Source organism: Eschrichtius robustus, chromosome 3 (genome assembly GCF_028021215.1).
Source record: "Eschrichtius robustus isolate mEscRob2 chromosome 3, mEscRob2.pri, whole genome shotgun sequence".
NCBI classification, from domain to species: domain Eukaryota; kingdom Metazoa; phylum Chordata; class Mammalia; order Artiodactyla; family Eschrichtiidae; genus Eschrichtius; species Eschrichtius robustus.
In genome coordinates this window covers 12,489,046-12,515,075 of record NC_090826.1, presented here as the reverse complement: position 1 = coordinate 12,515,075, position 26,030 = coordinate 12,489,046, and the positions used below count along the sequence as shown (strand labels likewise).

The window sequence follows — 26,030 nt, the reverse complement described above, 5'->3', positions numbered from 1 at the left end:
GGTTAAGACACCTAGAATGGCCACTAGTTTGCTGCCTGCATTAAAAGTACATTTAAAAATGGTTTCCAAATATTTTCTAAAATAAGCAAACTAAAACTGTATCCAAAATATGAAAAAAAAAAAGTTACAGAAGTCAAAAGGTATACGTTGTAAACATTAGTGCTGCACTGTTCAGTTTAATAGATGATGATTTTGTACATATTTTTCTGGGCTGTACCAAAAGAAATGAGCATTCCTGCCACCAAGGAACTCAACTTATGCAAGAGACAATACAACTGCACACTGGTACTATGTACAAAAGGCTCTGGCAGGACCCTGAGGAACTCTGAAATGTCAGGTTTTCAGAGAACTCTGTTCCCATGACTGCACAATATCCAAACTACCGTAAGTAGGTGGGAAATTCATCTAAAGCATAATGTGACCCTATAAATGTCTTGAGAATCACTTTGGTAAACTGTAAGGCTCAATGCATTAGCAGGTAGGAGCCCTGGGTTTACCCCCAGCCCAACCACTTACTAGCCTGTGACCTTATCAGCAAAGTCATCTGATCTTCAATTCCCACCATAAGTAATATATGACAAGAGCCACGGCCCTATTTCCCTGACACTGTATTTAAAGGAATAAAAGAAACATTACTTTTAAACTGCAGGGCCCTATGTAAATGGGTCATCATTTGCATTCCTGAGCTGAACTGTCATTAGGGGTAAAGCTTTTTTTTCCCCCGCTTATTCATCAACTATTCAGTGGGATGACTTCCTTCCACTCTATGGAAAGGGCAAAGATTCTCAAGTTCTACTGCAAGGAATGCATTCCAGAAGCACTGACATCTGAAACCAAATGGGGCAAAACTGGGTCACAGTGAAGTCCCACACCCTCCTGCTTCCCACTTTAGTAGGAGATAAACTCCATTCAACAGAGATAAATAACCGCAGGTAAGAACCAAAGAACAAAGCCAGAGCCAGATCATCAGTAAAGTGAGTGAATTTAAGTGATAATATACAAAAATTAACACCCACACAATATTATCCAACCCTCACAAGATACCGTTCTTTGAAAAATATTTAATGTGCACACAGAGAATTTTAATGGAATTTTTATGTCTTAAGTGCCACTAGACCATCAACACACTTTTCACTCACTTATAGGTAAGAATTCCTATAAGCACTTAAAGTATTAACAATGACTTCAGACTGCTGGGGTGGGGGATGAGGGCCGCCAAGATGGAGAACCCTCCCTACAGACACATATGTTCTCTTACATATGTTCATTCTCTCTGTCTCACACACACACACACAAACACACACACAGAGAGAGAGAGAGAAATTTAGAATGTGGATTCCAATCCACTAGTGAAAAACCATCGAAACCTTAGAAGTTCAACCTTTTGGAAATTTGGCTGTAGGGGACATTTTTCATTAAAAAACCTCTCAAGTATTCAATGACCATTACACTATACTCCATGAGGAAATGAAAAAGAAATATATACCTTCTATGATTTAAACAAAAATGAAGTGGCAAGAAGAGGCAGCAAAAAGGGAATGCATTCAACAGGTTTCTGGTAGCACGATCAGGATTTGCCTCATCCTTGTCATAAAGCCCTTTTATACTTGAACTTGAGTGTCTAAAGGCATTTGTCAAACGGTCTTTTGTCTAACACACATCTACAGGGGTGGAGAACTAGTAGTAACATTCCAGGAGACTTAATCAGAGGCATGTTTGGACAAACAGGTTCTTCATATGGATGATAGTTTCCATTTTCAAACGTGATCAGCTACTGAAGAACCTGGTGACACTGTTAGGAGTTTTAATATATTTAGTCTAAAAAAGAATCAATCATCAGTTCTGGGGCAATTTTTAAGCTAACGGAGACAGCCTGATTCAGACTGTGAGACCTTAAATGATTGTGAAATGTTCCCACAAGCTGCAGAAAAAAATACTACAGTCCCATGACTGAAAACATTAACAAGGAGAAGTAAGGTTTACTCTTCTTTTCTTTTTTTTTGGTCGCGCCTCATGGCTTGCGGGATCTTAGTTCCCTGACCAGGGATTGAACCCAGGCCCACGGCAGTGAAATCACCCAGTCCTAACCACTGGACCACCAAGAAATTCCCAAGGTTTACTTTTTACACAGCTAAACTTACCAATTTATATCAGCTTTGGCTTACTGATTCAAATATTTGTACTGATACAAATTTAAGAGATCTGAATTTAAAACAAAGCTCTTGACAGTCTTTTGAAAGTTTGTTTTTGTTTTTTTTAAATTAATTCCATGAGCTCATGCATGGTGACAACCTGGATGTTGTCACTACTAAATTCACAGGGCATTTAATAGTTTACAACGTGGGGCTTCCCTGGTGGCGCAATGGTTAAGAATCCGCCTGCCAATGCAGGGGACACGAGTTCGAGCCCTGGTCCGGGAAGATCCCACATGCCGCGGAGCAACTAAGCCTGTGTGCCACAACTACTGAGCCTGCGCTCTAGAGCCCACGTGCCACAACTACTGAAGCCCACGTGCCACAACTACTGAAGCCCACGCGCCTAGAGCCCGTGCTCTGGAACAAGAGAAGTCACCGCAATGAGACGCCTGTGCACCGCAACGAAGAGTAGCCCCTACTCGCCGCAACTAGAGAAAGCCCGCGCAGCAATGAAGACCCAACAAAGCCAAAAATAAATTAAAAAAAAAAAGTTTGCAATGCATTTCAACATATTATATTTAATTTAAAACTGTAAGGCAAAATGATTTGTACATAGTTATAATCTGGAAAACAGTAACTCTTTTAATGAGTATTCTCAGGGAGAAAATACCCCAACTCCCATGAGCTGGAGCCATAAAAATCAGTTTTTATGTGTGTTTGTTTTTGTTTTGTTTTTTTAAAATATTTATTTATTCAGCTGCGTCAGGTCTTAGTTGCGGCATGCGGGATCTTTCATTGTGGCACGCGGGCTCCAGAGGATGCAGGCTCAGTAGTTGCGGCACGCAGGCTTAGCTGTCCCACGGCATGTGGGATCTTAGTTCCCAGACCAGGGATCGAACCGGTGTCCCCTGCGTTGGAAGGCGGATTCTTACCCACTGGACCACCAGGGAAGTCCCTTTATGTGTTTTTTATGTGTTTCTTTCTGTATGTGGGGATAAAAGGGATAAGTTTGGGGGGAATGAGAGTAGCAATAAGGGGTAAAAAATAGAATTTAATCCCATCTAAATTTTATGTATTAGAAATTTTAAAATTCAAGCTACGTTGATAGGTTTAAAATACATACCTTCTTTCTGCTAACATTTCATAAAAGTCTCTGATATCTTGACCAGATTTTTCCATACAGTGATAAAATGCCAGCTGACTTTCCCGATTTGCAAAATCCACCTTAAAAAAAAAAAAAAATACTGCGTGCTTAATGCAAGTTTCAGATTTTAATGATGGAAAGTGTTACCAAATTTGAAAAATTCTTCCCAACATAGCCTTCTGGATAAATTTCAAGAAAAAGTAACTTATCTCATTTAAGTGAAACAGTCCTCATAACTAAAACTATATTTTGTTAACCTGAAATCTCTCTCAAATTCTACACAAATCTTGATAAAGAATTACAATTTAAAGTTCTAGAACCCAATCCTGAGGAGTGGAAAAAGCAATATGGAAAACTGAAACATACCTATCATGATTCTAGGTTGTCAATTAAATAATCAGACCAACTAAATCCAGTAATCTATTGTGCATAATTTGCTGGAACCACAGTTAGAACATAAAATAAAATATGGAAGAACATTTGAACTTTACTCACAGCCAGGCCTCAGAGTCACTAAAGCATGATACCCACCATCTATCAATATCTTATTTCAAAAAAACTGATTTCAATCTAACTGTCAAAGTTATTAATTAAGTGCATAAATTCCTTCAAATTATCATAAACAAAAGTTTCTGAACAAAAACACCAGACAAATATCGTGCTTTCAGTGGTTACCCACTCTTTAGGAGAGGAGGAAAGAAGATGAAGAGAGGATCATTCAAGAAGCTGGACTGACACTTGGAGCTCCTGGGTGTGCAGATACCCACAGGTGACTGTGGGCCAGCCTGCACTAAGAGCACACAAGTGAGCAGCAGGTACCTGGGGCGTAGAGAAGCACACGTCCTTGAATGAGAGGATTTTTAGGGAAGGTTCTATGGCTAATGGTTTAAAAGACACTGTGCCCTTAAGTAGCTAGCCAAATATAAAAAATGTAATATCGCCCTTAGAAACTGAGGCCATATATACTGCATGTCCGGTAAACCAACAAAATGCCAATTATTAAGAGGTTGGGATCTGAACACGATTTTGTTTTGCTTCTGTTTGAAGTTATTCTGCACACCTTAATTTTATTCCCACCGATTTTCCTCCCCTTGGTCTCTTTTACAGCTGCTTGTGCATATTCAATTTCATTGTAGAGAACCAGGGCCATGCCTTTTAAGCGGTCAAACACCACCTGTAAAAAAAATACAACAAAAAAAAAACAAGAGGCTCATCCACTAGACTTAGTGTCAGTCCCAACAAAATCCTAAATCACAAAGACACTGCTAAGAAAAAATATATATATATTTTTATTCTAGAAAAAATTTCAGGCTTTTCCGATGATGCATGTTATACTGAAAACACAACAAAATGTCGTAGGGACCATTTAGAACCATGGAAATTGTGGCTTGAGGTATATTATGCCTTTACTTTGTTTTTCTGTATTTACTTTATTTTACTGTATTTCTTTATTTTATGTTGACTGACTCATTTTGGCTCAAAAACACAACACCCCTGAAAAAGGGGGAAAAAAGTAAAGAGTACTGAACCAACATAAATTTCATACTGTACATCCACTGTACTTCAGCAAAAAAAAGAAAAAGAAGAAAAAACTACACTATAGCAAAGGAAAAATAAGAAAAAAATAGTAAGTTGCAATGAATTTTGGTCATAAGCAGCACTACTGTCTTAAAGCTTCTAGATTTTTTATTTATACTAATAGTCTTTAAGATGTGCTTCTCCAAACAACAAAAGCTACATTTAAAGAAATGTCAAAGTTATGCAACATACCTACCACAGTGTAAATCTGCTTTCAAGAAGTTAAAATCTTTACCTTCACATAATGGAATGGGGTCCACAGACCCTTTTCCTGTTATGTTTGTGAATGTGTTACATAACAAACATTGGTTAGATGAGTATTCTGTTGTTGTGTCCCTTTAAAGTCATCATGGTTTTAAAAAAAATCAAGTCTAATTACATATTAGTGTGAATGTAATTATATAATTAGACTGTCTAATTTTAATGTGAGATAAAGTTACAGAAATCCCTGAGAAACATTCTATTTAACAGTATTATGCAGATTAGTTCCAAAATTAATCATTTTGGCGGGTTCTAGATAGCTTCTCAAAATACTCATATCATAAGCTAATAGATGCAAATGCTCTTCCTAAACCCAATTTTGGAAAAGAGAATTTTAATGTATGAGTTACTAAAGAAAAGAAAAAGTCAGTACTAGAAACTGGGACTGAAAGGACAGAATACCAAAAAAAGGGAGTCAGAAGTAACTTTAAACCACACAACCAAACCTCCCACCTACCTTCACCACAGGCCCATATCGGCAGAAATGTCGTGTTAAATATTGATCCGATACGTTTGAAGAAAGCCCATCTAACCACACACAGTTTGTAGGCATGCTCTTTCCAAAACCCAGCTGAATACAAAAGGCAAAATTTCTGTTAGTTAAGTCACCAATTATTCAACAACAAAATTCTGAGAAAACTTGTCTTCTATAGGAATCTTATCAAACCAACACCTCAAGTGGGAACCATCAGGTTAAAATCAAACAGAAACTGACACAAAAATTATCCTGCCTGGCTAAGCAAGGATTAACTCAGATTACAGTATAACAGGATAAGGATGCAAAGAAGTTTATCACCTTTATGGTTATCTAACTGTACTACTACAATTTTAAATAATCAGACATATGAACAAAAAACTCCAAATCTTAAAAAAACGCAGCAGCTATTAACAGCACAATAACTTATGTAAATTCCTTTACCTTGAGACGATTATTTCCAAGGTATTCCCCATCCATCTTCTTAATAGCCTTACAAACGCTGGCAATATCACAGTATTGCAAGAACGCATACTGAGGAACTCCATTTACTTTCTTAATATCAATATCCTGAAAAAGCCAATGGATGGATACCACTTAGTGATATGCCAATAAAAAAATAAATCAGAATAAACCAAGTCCATATGAGCTACGTATTTCTCAAAATAGTCATATTCCCCAAAATCAATTAGTTACAATTTAGTTACAATTATACATCTTAATGCAACTGTAAATTAACAGCCTAAAAAACTACTCAAACACAGCATTTGTAGTCACAAACCATGAAATCCTTCTCACGTGGAGCTCTTTGCAGAAGAGCAACTGCAGTGCAACTCAAAACTCAAAATTTTAAATCCACAACACCTGTGTTAAGAGAAATTTATGATAAGAAAAAAAGGCAGCCTATTTAATGAAAATCTAAGAAATAATTCCCTTCTGCAGTATCTAAAATCCTTATTAGGGGTAAGCCATTTAAAATATAGTATCTGGGAAGAGTAAGAATGATAAAGAAATCAAGTTTTCAAAAAGTGATTTATAATACGCAATCCTAAATTAGAAGACTCATTCTATCAGTATATCTAACTGAATCAAACCTGGTGATGATAAATGTGGTAATAATCTCTCATAACCAGAATGAATGGATTATATAAATACCTGAACTACTCCGTGAAGATGCATTAGAACACCATCCCTGGATTAAAGAAACACTCTATAAAGGAATACCCCCCAACTCTTTGGAATGCTCAAAACCTGTAGTCACATCTGACACTCTGGTCCTGCCTACTAAAAGGAGGTAGTGAAAACACCTGGCTTACACAGGAAAATGGTCCAGAGAAACCAGACACTTGGATGGCAAAACTTGTACTTAAACAATAATGAGCTGGGCCATATAGTGCAGATCATGTATTGTGATTATCTAAGCCTCCTTAAGGGTCACAAGCCAATAATCAAAACCCGAAACAGAGCAAAATGAGTAATGCATTTAAAGAGCTGTTTGATGGGTCTTTAAAAAAAAAAAAAGCAATAATTTACACTCAAAATTTTTCTAAGTAATGGTAAACAGAAGCTGTTTTCATCATTATGTAGAATGTAATAACCCAGGATAGGTCTACTTAAGAGAAATGTTTCAAAGGAATATTGGTGGGTAGACTCACTAAACAGGTGCTTCCGGCTATAGCATAATCCGTTATCGATAAGCAGAAGACCATGTTCTCAAAGTTCGTATGTCATTAAAACAGTGACAATCATGAGCAATTGCAAACATGGTAAGATAACAGTTTTCAAACAGAGTACTGACATGTCTACCTTATTGAGAAGCATAGCTCTTAAAACACAATAATCATCCCATTTTTAGCAACCCTGGTGATGAAAATGTATCCATGTGACCAAATACAACTTTTATACTCCTCCAAAATTTATAGTAGCAGCTGCATTCAATAAAAGTATGTTTGAAAGTTTTATCAATTCAAAGCCTCATGAATGCCAAACAGCAAATTAAATAACAGATCGTGGTCTAAAGACAGAAGCAGCTGGAGCCCAGATAGGTAACTGAGCATCTAGTCACTCATCCAGGTAGGCAGTAGAGCTGGAATTAAGAGTATACACTACCCTCTGGGCTTCCCTAGTGGTGCAGTGGCTAAGAATCTGCCTGCCAATGCAGGGGACACGGGTTCGAGCCCTGGTCCGCAAAGATCCTACATGTCGTGGAACAACTAAGCCCGTGCGCCACAACTACTAAGCCTGCGCTCTAGAGCCCGCAAGCCACAACTACTGAAGCCTGCGCGCCTAGAGCCTGTATTCCACAAGAGAAGCCACCGCAATGAGAAGCCCGCGCACCACAACGAAGAGCAGCCCCCACTCGCCGCAACTAGAGAAAGCCCACGTGCAGCAACAAAGACCCAATGCAGCCAAAAATAAAATAAATTACTTTAAATTAAAAAAAGAGTATACACTACCTTCACAAAAATAAGAAACTGAGAAAAGTCGAAATAATTGAAAAAGAAAGATGAATGTTTTGCTGGTATATCTAAATATACAGCTTCTCTGTTTTTTCTTCACTTCTACCAACCACTTCAATCTCTTGCCTCAAGCCCCTAAAGATGAGGTTTAGCTCAGCCACAAGCACAAGTAATGTTTTATTCACAGGACTAGATTATGTCATTAAAAAAATTAAGAATCTTTTGTTTAGAGCATTAGTGTATAAATACAGATGGACAAATGGACATCACACACACCCCTAAAAGATTAACAATAGCTGTTTCTATCCAAAACATTTTTTTACTCTCCAAAGTCCAAATATACTAGAGTACTTTCTTCACTGTTATTAATATAGAGAAAATCTAGGAAAACAGAAGTATTTCCCTGTTTTTTCAAACACAAAACAAAATAGTATATCCTAAGGGTACAAAGCTGCAACCAAACTATTTTCACTATAATTTGACTCAAGTTTTAAGTCATGGGGAATAGAAAAATCCTTCTAACCCTAAATCTAACAATGACTTGCATAATTTAAAAAATGATTCTAATTAGAATTTCAAAATAGAACTGAGTTTCCAGCATGCTATCCACATTCTAGTAATCCCCAAGGTACTTCTGATGTGCATTGTGATAAAAATAATCATACACTAATCTGCTGCTTCTTTCTTCCAAACACGTTTTCTCTTCCAGATTTTCCTTTCAACCCACAGGACTAGAGATGGCATTAAAACAGCACCAGATGGACAAAGATAAGAAAAGTGGAAAGGAAAATATATATGTAAACAAAATACAGACAATTATATATTATATATTTTTACATACACACATAAAGCAGTCCCTGCTGGGTTTTGCCGGATCATCTTTTAGCAGCAGTTAAAAACACATAGGGTGGGAGATGCAAGAGGGAAGAGATATGGGGATATATGTATATGTATAACTGATTCACTTTGTTATAAAGCAGAAACTAACACACCACTGTAAAGCAATTATACTCCAATAAAAAAAAAGTTAAAAAAAAAAACACATAGGGCAAATGGGAAAAACATTCATTACACGATCTAAGTATCGTTTTTCCAAATATAGTCTCTGCTATGCTTTATGTTTATGACAAAGATCTAACACTGTTTTTACTGTAAAAAAACAAAACAAAACAAAACATACCACAATTTCTCCAAAGCGCTGGAAGATGTTGCGAAGATCATGATAAGTAGTGGTTTTTTCAAGGTTACCAATAAAGAGGGTTCTTGTTGCTTTGGGGTGAAATTCATCTATCCTTTCATCCAAAGGGCGAAATTCATTTTCACTTTCTGTTTCTGTAAGTGGGATGGGGACAGAGAGTGTTTTAATGTATTCATATATCATGGGAAAATCTACTTTAAAAAATTAAATCTCTGAAATACTGGGATTAATTCTCATATAATCTGAAAAATTATACACACCATCAGAAATAGCTCCAAATCAAAAGAGAAATACAGAGGCTAGAGAAACTTGTCCAAAAAATTAAGAGAAAGTTAACACCCTGATCTTTAAAATAGAAAAGAAGACTGAATTTCAATCTAAGTTGATTTGTTTTAAAAAATAATCACTAATACAGAAATAGGTTTTAATCCCCAGCAAAAAATAGTAATTATTTGAGCCTAATCTTAGGTTCCAAAATTATGTGGCAGGCTCTGAATCTGGAGTATAAAACTACAATCTGAAATAAACATAAAATTCAGCTAAAAATCGTCCAGCTTCATTATTTAATTTCCATTTCAATATTTTATAAAATAGTTAGCATTTTATGTTTGTCATACCCAATTGTCTAAATGCAGCAATTTTTAAATACAAGAATAATACTTGTATGAAAACTGACTGAAGTAACGCTTATGAAATACCTTCTTTTGGTGTTGCATGGTACCCAATGACAAACAGAAAGAGACTAAATGACTCTTAAGGTTTCTATTTCTTATGATCAAAAGCCCTGGTTCAACGTCTAATTCAATCACAGGCTTTCTCTGAAGCTCCATTTATTAACTTCGTCTAGGGCAGGGACATTCAACGTTTTCTGGATAGTAATTATAACAGCCTGTATGTTCTCGCTCTCTTTTTTAATGTAAAACAAACCCATCCCAAAAAGTTAATATTTGATCAACCTGACTAAAACAAAGTGTTTAGTGCCAGCCACTGAAACATTACTGATGATGTCAATGACAACACCGGTATTAAAAAGACTCAACTTCTGAGATGTTGGGTGAACTCAGCCAGAATACATCTCACTCCTGATTCCAGTTTGATAGTTCTAATGGCAGCTCAGCTTAATCTTACCTGTGTCATCAGAGAGTACATACTTTTTCAGTCAGGTGGACCCAGAAACTGCCCAGCGCTCATACACCTATCTCTACATTTTCATCTTATTTCACAGGGGTGTATCTCATTTTAAGCTCAACTAGGTCTTCCTAAAATTATGTAACTAATAGAGGGCACATACTTAGGAATATTTCATTTAAAAGGAGAAAAAGAAAAAAATAATTCAGGCACATCTTGAGGTTTGTACTTCAAAAGGCAGAATCAGGGGAGTTCCCTGGTGGCCTAGTGGTTAGGATTCTGGGCTTTCACTGCCATGGCCCACGTTCAATCCCTGCTTGGGAAACTGACATCCTGCAAGCCACGTGGCGTAGAATTAAAAAAAAAAAAGGCAGAATCAGAAGGATAAAGCATGATTTGCAGCCATTAAAATCTGTAATGACTTTATTTCTATCAAATAGCTCACTTAAAATTTCAAAATCAGAAATTCAGTTGGGGGCAGGGAGGGAGTGTCTTTTCCACATGTAATCTATTCAACCTTCATGACCAGTTTTAAGTCTTACTGTCTACACATCATTGAAAAGACTGTTTTATCCTGCAATTTCATGTTTAGGGGATTGTAATGCTGTGCCATAGGAGTAGAAAAGCACAATCTTAGAAGCCACCAGAGGTCTGTCTACAGAGTTAGGTTTCTTGGATTTGCATCTTTTTAATTCCAAGACGTCCTTGACCTAAGGAAGCAATCAGCTCCATACATTTCAATATAAAACATTTATGACAACCATCCAACAGCATAATTCCAACCAAGTGTCCCTACTCAGCTTTCAAATATCCCATTTAAACTGGTGTTTCAATGCTGTCCCATCTGGAAAAAGTACCTTCAGCTTTCCGGTGCTTGAACCAATCAAACTTCTCAACATCTTCAGTGGCAGGTGGTTAAAAAGCCCAATTAACATCCTGGGTGCTAACTAATTAGGTAACATGATTTTTTTTTTTACAATAAATATCTCAAGCTAAGCCCACTACTTGGAGATTAGAAAGTCACCTATTGATAATGCCCCTGAGTTAGATCCTCACTAGTTAATAATTATATATGGCTCTAAAAACTTATATAGATGATATGACATTCTAAATATTATTCCACAAAGTCAGTTCTGACCTGTTCCAATTGTGTTAAATAAGAACTCCTGAGTTGCTCTTAGCCCAGTACAAGTTAGGGCAGTACATCTCAAACTTTGTAGAGGAGGGAATGTGAAGGCATAACTTATAATTCCTTTGAAAAGATAGTATGTCTTTGAATTCCTGTGTTTTATCATAAAATTATGCACACTTTATAGTCTTCACTCTAAAAACCCTGACTGTACCTGTTTTAATATACAAATGACACATTCTTATCAGGGAAATTCTATTTTTTTCCTCTTAATTGTCACATAAAATGAATATTCCAAGAAAATGGGCTATGTTTACCCTATAAATTCCACTCAAAGTTTTAGTCTTAAAGTTCAACTGTCCCACACACATAATGTGAATGCATAATTTTAACACTTCTATCCATCCTTCTACAGATTTACTCTCAAGTAAATCAGGGGTTTTTTAAACTTGAGTATGCAAATTCTGAACTAGTAAGCTGGGGTATGATCAAAGAGTCTGTATTCTAAACAAGCACTGCAGGTGGTTCTGAAACAGGAAAAACACTGACCCAAGTCATGCCTGACAAGACTTCCTGCCTTAGAATAGATAGGTCTTACAGGTAGGTTCAAGCAATAAAACGTCCCCTTGAAATTTTCAACGGGTTGCACTCAAAAGACTTAGTCCTGCCACTCTGTCACTATCTTTCCAGGTCATGGAAGCTAGAATAACAGATCCAATTTGTGCTGGGCATAATGGAAAGAAAACTGGTCTAACTAGTTCCTCAAATTGATATAGTCTGTTTTCTAATTCAGAATAATTCTGTTGTCATTCTCCTCGGAACTATCACCTTATCTCAATCAACTCAATCCTTTTGGGAAAGCAGGATTCAACAAGGGACTATACTTTGCCTTTCACAACTCTTAAAAGTTAGCACGCTCTCTAACAGAAACAGAACAATCTTTAACCCTTCCTAGCCAAAACAACCTATTTTATTAAGTTGAATGACAAAATGTAACCACTCTTTAAAACAGAAGACACTGAAAGTATGTTTTAATAAACAGAGCTGGAATAGTGTCCACATTCAGGATAACATGTGGCCCTTTCATATAATGGAATAAAAATTACACTAAAACTCAGCTTCTTTGTCTCTTACCTGGCCCTATCCATGCTGTTACTTCAATCTGCATGCCAAAGAAAAGTTTTCCTTTTGATGCAGTTAATGCTTTTTCTTGGTCCTCCTGCTGCCGAAAGAATACCAGACCATACCTCTCTTCTGAAGTTCCATGTATCTGCACTGAAGTCACCTTTCCAAATTTCTTAAATTCATGGAAAAGGCCATCTTTAAGGCTTGTATCTAAATCCCCAAACAAAAACAAGTTGCTTATTTTTCTAATTTAGTTACAACTCAAAGTGTAAGCTACTAAATCTTTAGCCTGATTTTTGACCTAATTAGCATTAAAACTTTACTTTTTCAAATAAAATAACTCTAAAAATGCATTTTAGAGACAACCGTACAATTCTGAAAATAAACTGGGGGTTAGAAGATATTACTAGTTATTTGTTAGGTAAGAATGATATCATGCTTATGCAGGAAAATACCCTTATATTTTACAAATAAATACAAAAGTATAGATCTTTTAAGTCAAGTGTGAAATGATGTAACATCAGGGATTTACTTTAGGATAAAAAGGTAACAAAGAACAGGAAAGAAGGAAGATGGAGACGGACAAAGCAAATGTGGCAAAATATTGATGATTTTTTTAATCTGCGGTATGGTGTAAGGGGAGTTCATTTTGCTACTCCTTCTACTGTGGGTATGTTTAAAATTTTCATGATAAAAACTATACAAACACACATATATATGCATATATAAAACTTTAAAGACTTAGAAAGAAAGCCATATTTCTAGTTTTCCAAGCATCATGTTGATGATAAAATTGTGTGGGAAATGGCATGTAACATGCTAAACAATGTTAAGGCCTTTTACAGATGAATTATACTATCTGGAGGTCTTGTGTTAATTTGCTTCCTTATAAAAATTAAATGGTAGAGAAAGACAAGCCAATTATAACCCCTGTCTATTCCTAAATTACAAAGTAATCTAAATCAAAAGTTCACCAACATTTGTGTCTCAATATCTCTATTCATAAACCTGGTATGTAGGTTTTATAGGCTGTTTTAATAAATAATTTAAGTAATCATTAAAATGCACTTAGCTAAGAAATGCTTAGTTTGGTCTTTGTTGGTTTGACCATCTACTAACTGTTGTTTAGACCATCTACTAACAGTTGTTTACATACTCAATATGCCTGACATAGAAATAAAAATATATTATGGCCAAATGTCAATCAAAAATATTAGGAATAGGACTTCCCTGGTGGCGCAGTGGTTAAGAATCCGCCTGCCAATGCAGGGGACATGGGTTCTAGCCCTGGTCCGGGAAGATCCCACATGCCGTGGAGCAACTAAGCTCATGCGCCACAACTACTGAGCCCGTGTGCCTAGAGCCCGTGCTCTGCAATAAGAGAAGCCACTGCAATGAGAAGCCCATGCACCACAACGAAGAGTAGCCCCCACTTGCCGGAACTAGCGAAAGCCCTCGCACAGCAACAAAGACCCAATGCAGCCAAAAGATAAATAAAGAAATAAATTTATAAAAAAAAAAAAAAAAAAAAAATATTAGGAATAAAAGACAACGGTATAGCTTTTAACTATATAAAGTCATTATTCATGACTTTCCTCATTTAAAATGTTAATATTTTGAAATGGATTTCCTATCATAATTTTTTTATATCCAAGTTATTTCACACAGGACTCCAGACCAATATAAATCTAACTGAAAATAGTATTTCTACAATTTCATCGTACCAAATTTTCCCTAATATCAAAATATTTAATCCAGAAAGCATTTTTATTCAAAAATGAACCATGCTTTGGGACTTTCCTGGTAGCGCAGTGGTTAAGAATCCTCCTGCCAATGCAGGGGACACGGGTTCAGGAAGATCCCACATGCCACGGAGCAACTAAGCCCATGCACCACAACTACTGAGCCTGCACTCTACAGCCTGCGAGCCACAACTACTGAAGCCCACATGCCTAGAGCCCGTGCTCCACAACAAGAGAAGCCACCGCAATGAGAAGCCCGCGCACTGAAACGAAGAGTAGGTCCCACTCGCTTCAACTAGAGAAAGCCCACGTGCAGCAATGAAGACCCAACGCAGCCAAAAAGAATTAAAAAAAAAAAAGGTACATTCATAATAAAAAATGAACCATGCTTTCTTTACATAACATGCACCATAAAGTCTTTATGTGTGTATATGTATATGCATATAATATGCGTAATGTGTATATATGTATGTGTATATAATTAAGTACAAGTAACATGAAATCTTTACATATATAACAATCTAGAAACTACATACAGTTATAATCACTTGCTTTTTATTACATGGCATTAAATATCAATGAACCACAAAAAGAAAAAGCGGGAGAGAGTCAAATTGAAAGACAAATAGAAAATATTACCAACACAGTCAGATAAGAAAGAGAGCTATTTAAACAAATTCTATACAAAGTATAGAATTTAAGTTGCTCAAATCTCTCATTCCCCAGTAGTAGAAGAGAGGAAAGGAGAGTAACACAAAATTTTACCTGTAGAGCGTACTGGAAGATTCTGGACCTTGATCCCAAAACTTTTACGGGGCTCATCTTTTTCCAGGGATGAAAGCAACTGGGACGTGGGGGCTGGGACTGCTGCAGATTGAACTGATCGGGCTGGGGAGTCATCACTGGAACTACTGCTGGAATCAGTGCTACAGAAGGGGGGGGGAAAACTTACGTGAAAAATCAAACAGAAAATGAGTCGCATATAAAACTTCTTAAAATTAACGAATGGCAATAACTAAAAGGTCTAAATTTCAGGTCTGGGATTTCTAGACACCCTACCTTCTCCACATCTATTTCATACTCTACCTTCAGAGATGGCAGAAGACAGCAAATACCAGCCTGGGAATGTGGAAGTAAAAGTAACAATCTTTTACCACCACATGCCACCGAAAGACAAATGTTTCGTTCTGTGCAAAATGTGAACAATTTTTTCCAAACGAAATATGACTAGTAAACACAATTGACTTAAGGGTAGTGTCAACGGAATAGTGGATATACGGGTTTTGGATTCAGAGATCTCGATTCAAATCTTGGCTCAGACATACAGCATGTATCCTTGGACAAGTCACTTAACCTCTTGCTAAGCCTCAGTTTCTACATCTGTAAAATGGAAATAATAACAGCACCTATCTCACAAGGTTAAGAGTTTAATAAAATAACACACAGGCTAACAGAGTTTGGAATATGACAGTAATCCATAAATGAAGTGGCAATGCTCTGTTACTATTACTGTTACTACTACTACCACCACCGCCTCATGGGTAAATTAATCTTTAGGAAAAAACAGACATCCAAAATAATTACCCAGGTAATTTTAATTTTTAAATTTTTGAAGGACTAATAAAGAAATATTATATAAGTTACTTGAGTCTTGTTAGTTTAGGCTCTTTTCTCTGCGAATAATGTGGGAAATGAGAGGCAATGAAATTTAATTTCTCTCTTCAGTTTAATACAAACCTCAAAGGGAGAGACAGTCACAGTTGAAAGACAAGGAGAAAATATTACCAACATGGTCAGAACAAGTTTATTATGCCCAAGAACCATGTGAGAAATATTAAATTATTTCAGTACTGCATGTGCAAGACTGCTATGGTTTTAAGTTCTTTTATAGCATTCTCAAATACATTAATAAAAAGCTATTTACAGGTTTCTGAAATTTTGCTTCATACTCTCCCCTCCTTGCTGCAGAAGACTTAATTCTAAAAGCAAATAACTCGGGGTGGGGGGCGGGGAGTGCAGGCAGTTAATCCACTTTAGGCACACTCCATAGAGGACAGGTTCAACAGTTTTTGTCATTTGCGTCCAGACTACAGCTCTCACATCCAACACAAACTCTAAACCAGCCAGATGAATAAGTCTAACTCCAGGATCTGAGACAAATTTGCTATTGCTTTTTAAAAAAAGAAATACCATAAGAAAATAGAATTTACATAGCATTTTTATTTAGCTCTCACATGATAAGGCAAAAGATAAAAACTTTATGAAGTTACCAGAACTTTCTGCAGTTTGAAACATAAAGAAATAAACCTATGCCAGTAAGAGCCAAAAGGAGATACCTGAGTTACAAAATACAAACTACTATGGATAAAAGCCTCAAGGTACAACCACAAGTCATCATTGCCAGGTCTCCTAGAAATGACTGGGTTTCAATTTTCCCAACAATAAAAATAAATTTTTTTCCGTATCATTAAGCAAAAGTAGTATTACTAGTACTAAGTGAACAGGACATTGTACTTTCTGAAATTAAGGGTTAACAAAATTAATTTATCTTCCGTTTTTAGCACAGAAAGAAAAAAATGTTCTACATGTGTAACGTACTCCAAGCAATACAAGATTATTCATAAGGCCACCAGATGACTACAGTATAGAATATGTATGTGACTTATCAACTTAATTCCAAGGAATCATAAAATAACCATTAAGGAAAACACTGTAATTACAATACCACCAATAATATATACACCAAAATTCCTTAGCAGTAGTGGGTAAAGAAGTAAACAAATACGGGCAAGAGCAGAATTTCTGGGTACTAAAATAATGAGCCAACAAAGTTCTGTTTAAGTCCATATTATAAAAATGTAGAGGAATCAATGGCAGTAGTGGGTAAAGAAGTAAACAAATAGGGGCTGCCCTGGTGGCACTATGGTTAAGAATCTGCCTGCCAATGCAGGAGACACGGGTTCGATCCCTGGTCCGGGAAGATCCCACATGCCACGGAGCAACTAAGCCCGTGCGCCACAACTACTGAGCCTGCGCTCTAGAGCCCAAGAGCCACAACTACTGACGCCCGCGCGCCTAGAGCCCATGCTCCGCAACAAGAGAAGCCACTGCAATGAGAAGCCTGCGCACCACAACGAAACGTAGCCCTCCACTCGCCACAACTAGAGAAAGCCCGCGCGCAGTAATGAAGACCCAATGCAGCCAAATTAATTAATTAATTAATTAATTAAATTTTTTAAAAAAGAAGTAAACAAATATGGGCAAGAGCAGAATTTCTGGGTACTAAAATAGTGAGCCAACAAAGTACTGTTTAAGTCCATATTATAAAAATGCAAAGGAATCAATGGGAGCAATGATTTTAAAGTATAAAATAGTGACAGAAATTAGTTTTGTTATAAATGTCATCACACTTTTGGTGAATTCCCTGCTACCACACCAATTTTGAAACAAGATGTAAAATTTAACTGGCAGAAACATCTGTTGACCAATTTGAAGTTATAACTAAAAAGAAGGAAAGGTTTTTAAATAAATTATGAAATGATAAAACGATACAACTTTTGAGTTCACATTTTAATATGCTAACCCAAAACTGCAATGTATATTTCCAGTGTAGTCTATTAAATGTACTATGGATTTTAAGGTCCTGAATCAAAACAGGGGCACAAATTTAGACCCCCAAATACCTTTTAGTCCTATAAACTGAAAGAAAATCCAAATGCCCAGAATATCTGTGTCAATTTTAACTTGAAAAAATTCTTATTTTCAGAATCCTGTTAAAACTGAAGAATCACAAGAATTCACCAAAACTTATGATATATAGTATTTTAGTTGTTTCTTAAAAGCCAGAAGTAGTTAATAAGAAGCTTTTCAATCTAAATTGTCTAAAGTAGTGGCAATGATGGTGCATCAACTAATAGTTTTAAGAAAGTGAACTTTAAATTTACCTGGCCACAAGAGGCACATGAAGATATCTCCAACATCGCTAATTATCAGAGAAATGCAAATCAAAACTACAATGAGGTATCACCTCACACTGATCAGAATGGCCAACATCAAAAAGTCAACAAATAATAAATGCTGAAGAGGGTGTGGAGAAAAAGGAACCCTTCTACACTGTTGGTGGGAATGTTGATTGGTGCAGCCACTATGGAGAACAGTGTGGAGGTTCCTTAAAAAACTAAAAAGAGAGCTACCATATGATTCTACAATCCCACTCCTGGGCATATATGTGGAGAAAACCATAATTTGAAAAAATACATGCACCCCAATATTCACTGAAGCACTATTTACAATAGCCAAGATATGAAAGCAACCTAAATGTCCATTGACAGATGAATGGATAAAGAAGATGTGGTATATTTATACAATGGGATACTACTCAGCCATAAAAAAGAATGAAATAATGCCATTTGCAGCAACATGGATGGACCTAGAGATTATCATACTAACTGAAGTAAGCCAGACAGAGAAAAACAAATATATGACATCACTTATATGTGGAATCTAAAAAAAATATGATACAAATTAATTTATATACAAAACAGAAATAGACCCACAGACACAGAAAACAAACTTATGGTTACCAAAGGGGAAAGGGAATGGAGGGTTAATTAGCAGTTTGGGATTAACATATACACACTACTATATATAAAACAGACAACCAAAAGGACCTACTGTATAACACAGTGATCTATATTCAATATTTTGTAATAACCTATAAGAGAAAAGAATTTGAAAAAAAAGATATATATGTATGCATAACTCAATCACTTTGCTGTACACCTGAAACTAACACAACATTGTAAATCAGCTTCACTTCAATAAAAAATTTATAGGGACTTCCCTGGCGGCGCAGTGGTTAAGAATCCGCCTGCCAATACAGGGGACATGGGTTCGAGCCCTGGTCCGGGAAGATTCCACATGCTGTGGAGCAACTAAGCCCGTGCGCCACAACTACTGAGCCCACGTGCCTAGAGCCCGTGCTCTGCAAAGAGAGAAGCCACCACAATGAGAAGCCCGTGCAACACAACGAAGAGTAGCCCCCACTCGCCACAACTAGAGAAAGCCTGCGTGCGGCAATGAAGACCCAGTGCCGCCCAAAATAAAAATAAATAAATTTTAAAAATAAATAAAATAAAATAAAATAAAATAGACTTTGGAGCTTCCTCTCCAGAAGCAGACAACATCTTGAGGTATTTGGCTCTCCCAATATCATGGATGAAGATCTTTGTCTCCAATATGAAACCTTTATTCCGTTTGCTTTTTTGCCTCTTGCTTTTGCTCTCTGTAAATGCACAGAAAGACAATGTTCCTTAACTCTGGCAACTGCCTCTAAATCTACCACTAAGGCCATAGCTCCACAACAAAAGTCCCTAGAATTTCTTGCTAAGGTGGTTTTGGATAATAGCATTGCTTTCGATTACTTACTGGCAAAACAAGCCATAAGTCTGTGCCATAGCAAATATCTCCTGCTATAACTGGATCACACCCTCCGATACTATAGCAAATACAGGAAATTAACAAAGAAGCCTCTTGACTTAAAACAGGTTGATGGCCCTTCGGGTACATTCTTTGCTTTATTTGATAAGAACTTGTTTGGTTCATAGGGAGCCGTAAGGAGCATACTTAGTCTCTTGGTATTATCCGACTGACCGTCATCATTATAATCTCCCTGGTAGGCTATGTTCTCTCAAGGGTCTTAAATTCATGTCTGTAGCCTTCACCAATACATCAGATGGTCTCACTGCACTTGCAGAGAAATAAGATAAACAATGAGATGAACAGCAAAAACAATTCTTCCACAGACCAGACTCATAACCTATGAGTTTCACGACGAGACAAAAACAACAACCTGATGGTGACCAAGAGTGGCACTATCACCAAATTTTTGGTTAAACTCTCTGATATGAGAAGAGGGCCAAAAGGACGGGTTAATGTGTTAAATTAATTAAACAAGGAGACCATTAAGACTGAGGTGGTTCTAATACCTTAGCAACCCTACACAAGCAAACAAAAACCTAAGCCTGTAACTGCCTCAAGGCTAAGAAATCACACCTAAGGACAACCAATAACAAACAGCCAATTAGGCTTTTCCAAATAAGGCAAACGCTAAAGCTATAACTGATCAACTAATTTTTCTGCTTTGCTTTTCTCTCTAAAAGCTTTTCCCCCAGCTCCTGTTGATGGAACACTCCTAACCATTTCCAGTTTGGCGCTGCCCAATTCAAATAGATATTTGCTCAAATAAACTATTATAATTTAAAAGGAAAGAAAAAAGTTATGGAGAATTAATAAAATTTTCAAATTAAAGTTTAAATTTCTAATATGGTAAATGTCAATAGATATTACAAAGTAAACAAAAGCTCAATAATTTAAGAATGTAAAAGGGTCCTGAGCCCAGAAAGTTTAAACTAAAAACAAAAACCCCACTAGCTTAGTAGGCATTCTGATGTTATCTTAATTCCATTTTCAACTCTACCACTTCTGATACAACCTGAATTAAGTCTCTGTCTTTTTTGTTTTATAAGAAAATCAGGAAGGAAATACTCAACTGTTCAGTCTGGTAAGGTACCACATTTTGCCTCTCTAAACTTTAATTTCCCTAGTGGGTTATACCAGACCTCATGACCTTCAAAGGTCCTGCTAACTCTAGGGTTCTATGACTCTCCACCTACCTCCAAACCTTCCAGCTCTGACAGCTCCACATTGTTCAACAAGGGAGAGAGGGGACCCTTTACAACTTGGCCCCAAACTAATTTTCTAGTCGCTTATTCTCATTCCCTTGTCACTCTTTATCCTACCCACTAATGATCTATCCACATAAGAGTATACCAGTTTTGGGAATTCCTTGGTGGCCCAGGAATGGCCACCAAGTGGTTAGGGCTCTGCGCTTCCACAGCAGGGGGCACGGGTTCGATCCCTGGTCGGGGAACTAAGATCCTGCATGCCGCACAGCGTGGCCAAAACAAACAAAAAAAGAGTATACCAGTTTCTAATCATGGGCACCCCCCTTTTTTTCTTATTAGACATAAGTCCTTGGTTAAATTACTTCCTCTCTAATACTTCACTTTCTTGTATGTAAATGGTGATAATACCTATCACTTGCGAGGGGCTATGGTGAAAATTTAATGAGTTTGTGATTGTAAGGTACTTAGCACTCTGCCTAGCATACAGCAAGAACATGAGAGCTCTTGTCCATACCTATTCCTATTGAAGACACCTTTCTGTCCCTCCCTGCTTGCCCTGCCTTCAAGGATTAGCTAGCTCCAATGTTAACCTCCTGCTCTGCAGCTGTTCTTGACATCCCCACCCCACCCCATAGCATTCACTGATTTCTTAGTTGTGTATTTCTAAGCCTCTTTTACTACAATGTCTATCTCAAACCCTTTCACTCTGTATTATAACTACTCATTTACCAGCCTCTTAAAAGTCCAAGACTAGATTCATCTTTGTAAACAGAGCCTAGCATGGTGCCCAATATGTAATGGATGTGTGACTCCAGAAAATTACTGATTTGAATTATCCAAGCAACTGAAATTAATGCCTAGGAAAGTACACCAAGCTCGATAAAATGAAGGTATTAACTACATTCAGTATCTAAGAGTGAAATGAAAATTTCTGAGAAAATATTACTTTGTTGGAAACTGCAAAGTATGTCTTTCTTCTTTAATGTTTGATTAATTATTCAAGAAAAGTAATGGCTGTTCTAGCCAAGACTCTAGGACTTTGACATATATTAATAACCTGACTGAAAAATCACTGGTAACTGTAAAAACAAAAACACTTCATGGACCCTGTCACCTAGAACTTTGTAGAAGATGATTTTTTTAAATAGACATTTTTCTGGGATGAAAGCAAAAGCACAATTATAACACATAAAACAGTGCTTTAAATATCTGACAAAGTCCAGAGTGTGGATTTTGCACTATTCTATTTCATTCATAAATCCTATAATTGTGAATACCTGCATCAGTGGCTCTCAACTGGGGCCATTTTGCGCCCCAAGGGACATTTCTGGTTGTCCAACCGTGGGTGGGTGGGGAAGCTTACTGCCATTTAGTGAGTAGAAGCCAGGGATGCTGCTAAACATCCTACGGAGCACAGGACAGCCCCTCAACAAGGAATTATCTGGCCTCAAAAGTGAATAGTGGGGGCTCCCCTGGTGGCACAGAGGTTGAGAATCCGCCTGCCAATGCAGGGGACACGGGTTCGATCCCTGGTCCGGGAAGATCCCACATGCCGCGGAACAACTAAGCCCGTGCGCCACAACTACTGAGCCCGCGTGCCTAGAGCCTGTGCTCCGCGACAAGCGAAGCCACGGCAATGAGAAGCCGGCGCACCGCAACGAAGAGTAGCCTCCCCCTGCCGCAACTAGAGAAAGCCTGCACGTAGTAACTAAGACCCAACACAGCCAAAAATAAATAAATTTATTTTTTTTTAAAAAGTGAATAGTACCAAGGTTGAGAAACCCCAGCCTACATTACCTTCTTTGACCGCTTTCCCTTCTTTTGAAAATCCAACATGCTAATTTTAAGCTGCAATTCAAATGCAGGATCCTTACAGTCACTGTTCTTCCTTATTACTAATACATCACTTCATAAAAATCTTTGAATAAGTCCAAAACTTACAGGGGGAAAAAAAAAAAGGTCAACTTCTAAAGATTAGACTGAGAAGAAGCTGGGATCCAAAATGTTCTGATGTCACTCGATTCTGGCAAACATGACAAAAAGAGAAACTGCAAATAGCTTTTTACAGTATGTGTTTTGCCACGTCAATAGCAGGGTCAAAGTATTTGTAGACAAAACTATTTTATAATTTTGAACAAATAACGGGTGAAATATATAGTACTGCTACCCCTACTCTAGTAAGGCTTACATCAATGATAACTACTCCAATTCATGTTAAAATTGTTTCTCAGCTCAATAGCTTTGTTTACCCTCAAACTAGGGACTTAAGATGGTAGTTTAGTATCACAACTAGATTTTTTCTCATCAAGTACCATGGTCAGAGAATGAATAAAACTTCTATTCTGCATAAAGAGCTTAAGGGGGTATTTTGTCTTATAACTTTAAGACATTTTAAAATTTGCCTTTAAGAATGACAACATAACTCAACAGCAAAAAAAAAAAAAAAAAAAAAAAACCAATCAACCAACCAGGTGCAAAAATGGGCATCTTTGAACCTGAACAGACATTTCTCCAAAGAAGACATAAATGGCCAAGGCACACATGAAAAGATGCTCAACATGACTGTTAGGGAAATTCAAATCAAAACAACAGCAAGATACCATTTCACACTCATTAGGATGGCTATTATCAAAAAACAGAATATAACAATGTTGACTAGGATGTAAAGAAATTGGAACCCCTGTGCACTGCTGGTGGAAAAGTAAAATGGTGTAGACACTATAGAAAACAGTATGGTAGTTCCTTAAAAACTTACAGTTGCCACAATCATTCAGCAATTCCACTTCTGGATATATAACAAAAAGAATTGAAAGCAGGTACTTGAATAGATATTTGTTTACCCACATTCATAGCATGTTTAGCAGCCAAAAGGTAGAAGCAACCCAAGTATATAGCGACAGATGACTGGATAAACAAAATGTGGTATCTATATACAATGCAATATTATTCAGCCTTTTTTAAAAGGGAAAGAAAATTCGGCCATATGCTAAAACTTGTATGAACCCTGAGGACATTATGCTAAGTGAAATAAGCCAGTCACAAAAGGACAAATGCTGTATGATTCAGTTTTTTTGAGGCAACTAGAGCAGTCAAATTCATAAAGACAGAAGGAATGGTGGCATAGCCTGGGGCTGGGGAAGAGGAGAATGGGAGTTGTTTAACGGAAAGATGAAAGGGTTCTAGAGATGAATAGTGGTGACTGCTGCACCACAAGGTGAATGTACTTAATACCACTGAATGGTACACTTAAAAATGGTTAAAATGGTAAATTTTATGTTATTTTAACACACACAAACACACACACATACAAACATGACCTAAGAAGTAAAGTACAAAATGAACTGTTCTTCTTGGGACTTCCCTAGTGGCGCAGTGGATAAGACTCCGCACTCCCAATGCAGGGGGCCCGGGTTCAATCCCTGGTGGGGGTGCTAGATCCCGCATGCATGCCACGACTGACAGTTCACGTGCTGCGACGAACGAGCCCATGTGCCACAACTAAGACCCGGCTCAACCAAGTAACAAATAAATGAATAAATAAATTAATTAATTAAATATTTAAAAAAACAAAAACAAAAATGAACTGTTCTTCTCTTTGCGCCTTAGAAAAAAATGAGATTCCAAACCAGTCAATGTAACAGGCTACCTGCTGGGTTTTGTCAATAAGGCTCTGCTGAATCAAGAGGTCTCACAACCTGGCTTATCAAGGTTAAAAGTTCCTCAGAAATGATTTCAGAGAAATGAGTCAGCTCTAACTGGTGATTCTGCAACTACTGCAAAAGAAACGGGGAAAGCACTTTAGGACTTGACTGTATAAATGATAAATTAAACTCTTTAGAGCCAAAGTTAATGAAAAGTTGTCTAAATTCTTGGTATTTAGGATACCTATTGAGAAAAACTGTATTAATATATTAAACAGTGAAAATGCATTTTTAAATTATGGAACCAATATTTTAACTTCAATTTTGTTTTGGTCCACATATTTCTTCTTCTATCATTAGAAACCACAAAGGCTTCTAATGGGAAAAGATTTGATTTAAAAAATTATGACTAAATAAATTAATAGAGTAAAACTGACAACAGAGGAAGTTTTTTCCTCCTTGTTTTTTTCATCATTTGTTTTTTTCTAATTGAAGTATAATTGATTTACAATGTTGTGTTAGATTCAGGTGTACAGCAAAGTGACTCAGTTATTTATATTCTCTTTATCAGATTCTCTTCCACTATAGGTTACTACAAGATATTGAATATAGTTCCCTGTGCTATACAGTAGGTCCTATTGTTTATCTATTTTATATATAGTAGTGTGTATCTGTTAATCCCAAACTCCTAATTTATCCCTCCCCCCTTCTTTACCCTTTGGTAGCCATAAGCTTGTTTCTATGTCTGTGAGTCTATTTCTGTTTTGTAAGTAAGTTCACTTGTATCATCTTTTTAGATGCTACACATAAGTGATATCATAAGATATTTGTCTTTCTCTCTCCGACTTACTTCGCTTAGTATAGTAATCTCTAGGTCCATCCACGTTGCTGCAAGTGGCATTATTTCATTCTTTTTTATGGCTGAGTAATATCCCTAAGTGTGTGTGTGTGTGTGTGTGTGTGTGTGTGTGTGTGTGTGTAAGTCTTCTCTTAATAGAAACAGGTAGAAGCAGAAAGAGAGCCATAATCCACCAGCAGTACTTTTTCCTTTCACTGCAATCAGTTTTTATTGCTGATATAAAAAAATAATTTATTTCCTAAGGATTTCTAAGTATAACAGAAAATCTAAGACGTCAAAAATTAACTTTTCTTGAGTTCTAGTTTCCACCTAGCCTTCCCCTGTGAGCATTTATAAATATCAAGCATGCCTAAACCTTAGACAGGTACTGGCTCCATTTTATAGGTAGATAAGATTAAACATGTTTCGTGTTCATGGTCACTAAAGTGGTGGTAAATTCAACCACAGTAATTAAAATAAATGGTTTTATT

At 36.9% G+C, this 26,030-nt stretch overlaps 1 protein-coding gene across 4 annotated transcripts in view; it reads right to left on the bottom strand.

Annotated features, from left to right (window-relative positions):
- SPEN (spen family transcriptional repressor) overlaps positions 1 to 26,030 on the bottom strand; it is a 91,484-nt gene that overhangs the window by 13,411 nt on the left and 52,043 nt on the right. For all 4 annotated transcript variants that reach the window (XM_068538963.1, XM_068538962.1, XM_068538964.1 and 1 more), the window contains 7 exons: positions 15,140 to 15,300; positions 12,642 to 12,842; positions 9,233 to 9,384; positions 6,038 to 6,163; positions 5,576 to 5,689; positions 4,340 to 4,453; positions 3,259 to 3,359 (listed from right to left, as the gene is read on the bottom strand). In XM_068538963.1, the coding sequence (XP_068395064.1) occupies positions 3,259 to 3,359; positions 4,340 to 4,453; positions 5,576 to 5,689; positions 6,038 to 6,163; positions 9,233 to 9,384; positions 12,642 to 12,842; positions 15,140 to 15,300 (969 nt within the window). The remainder of the gene's footprint in view (positions 1 to 3,258; positions 3,360 to 4,339; positions 4,454 to 5,575; positions 5,690 to 6,037; positions 6,164 to 9,232; positions 9,385 to 12,641; positions 12,843 to 15,139; positions 15,301 to 26,030) is intronic.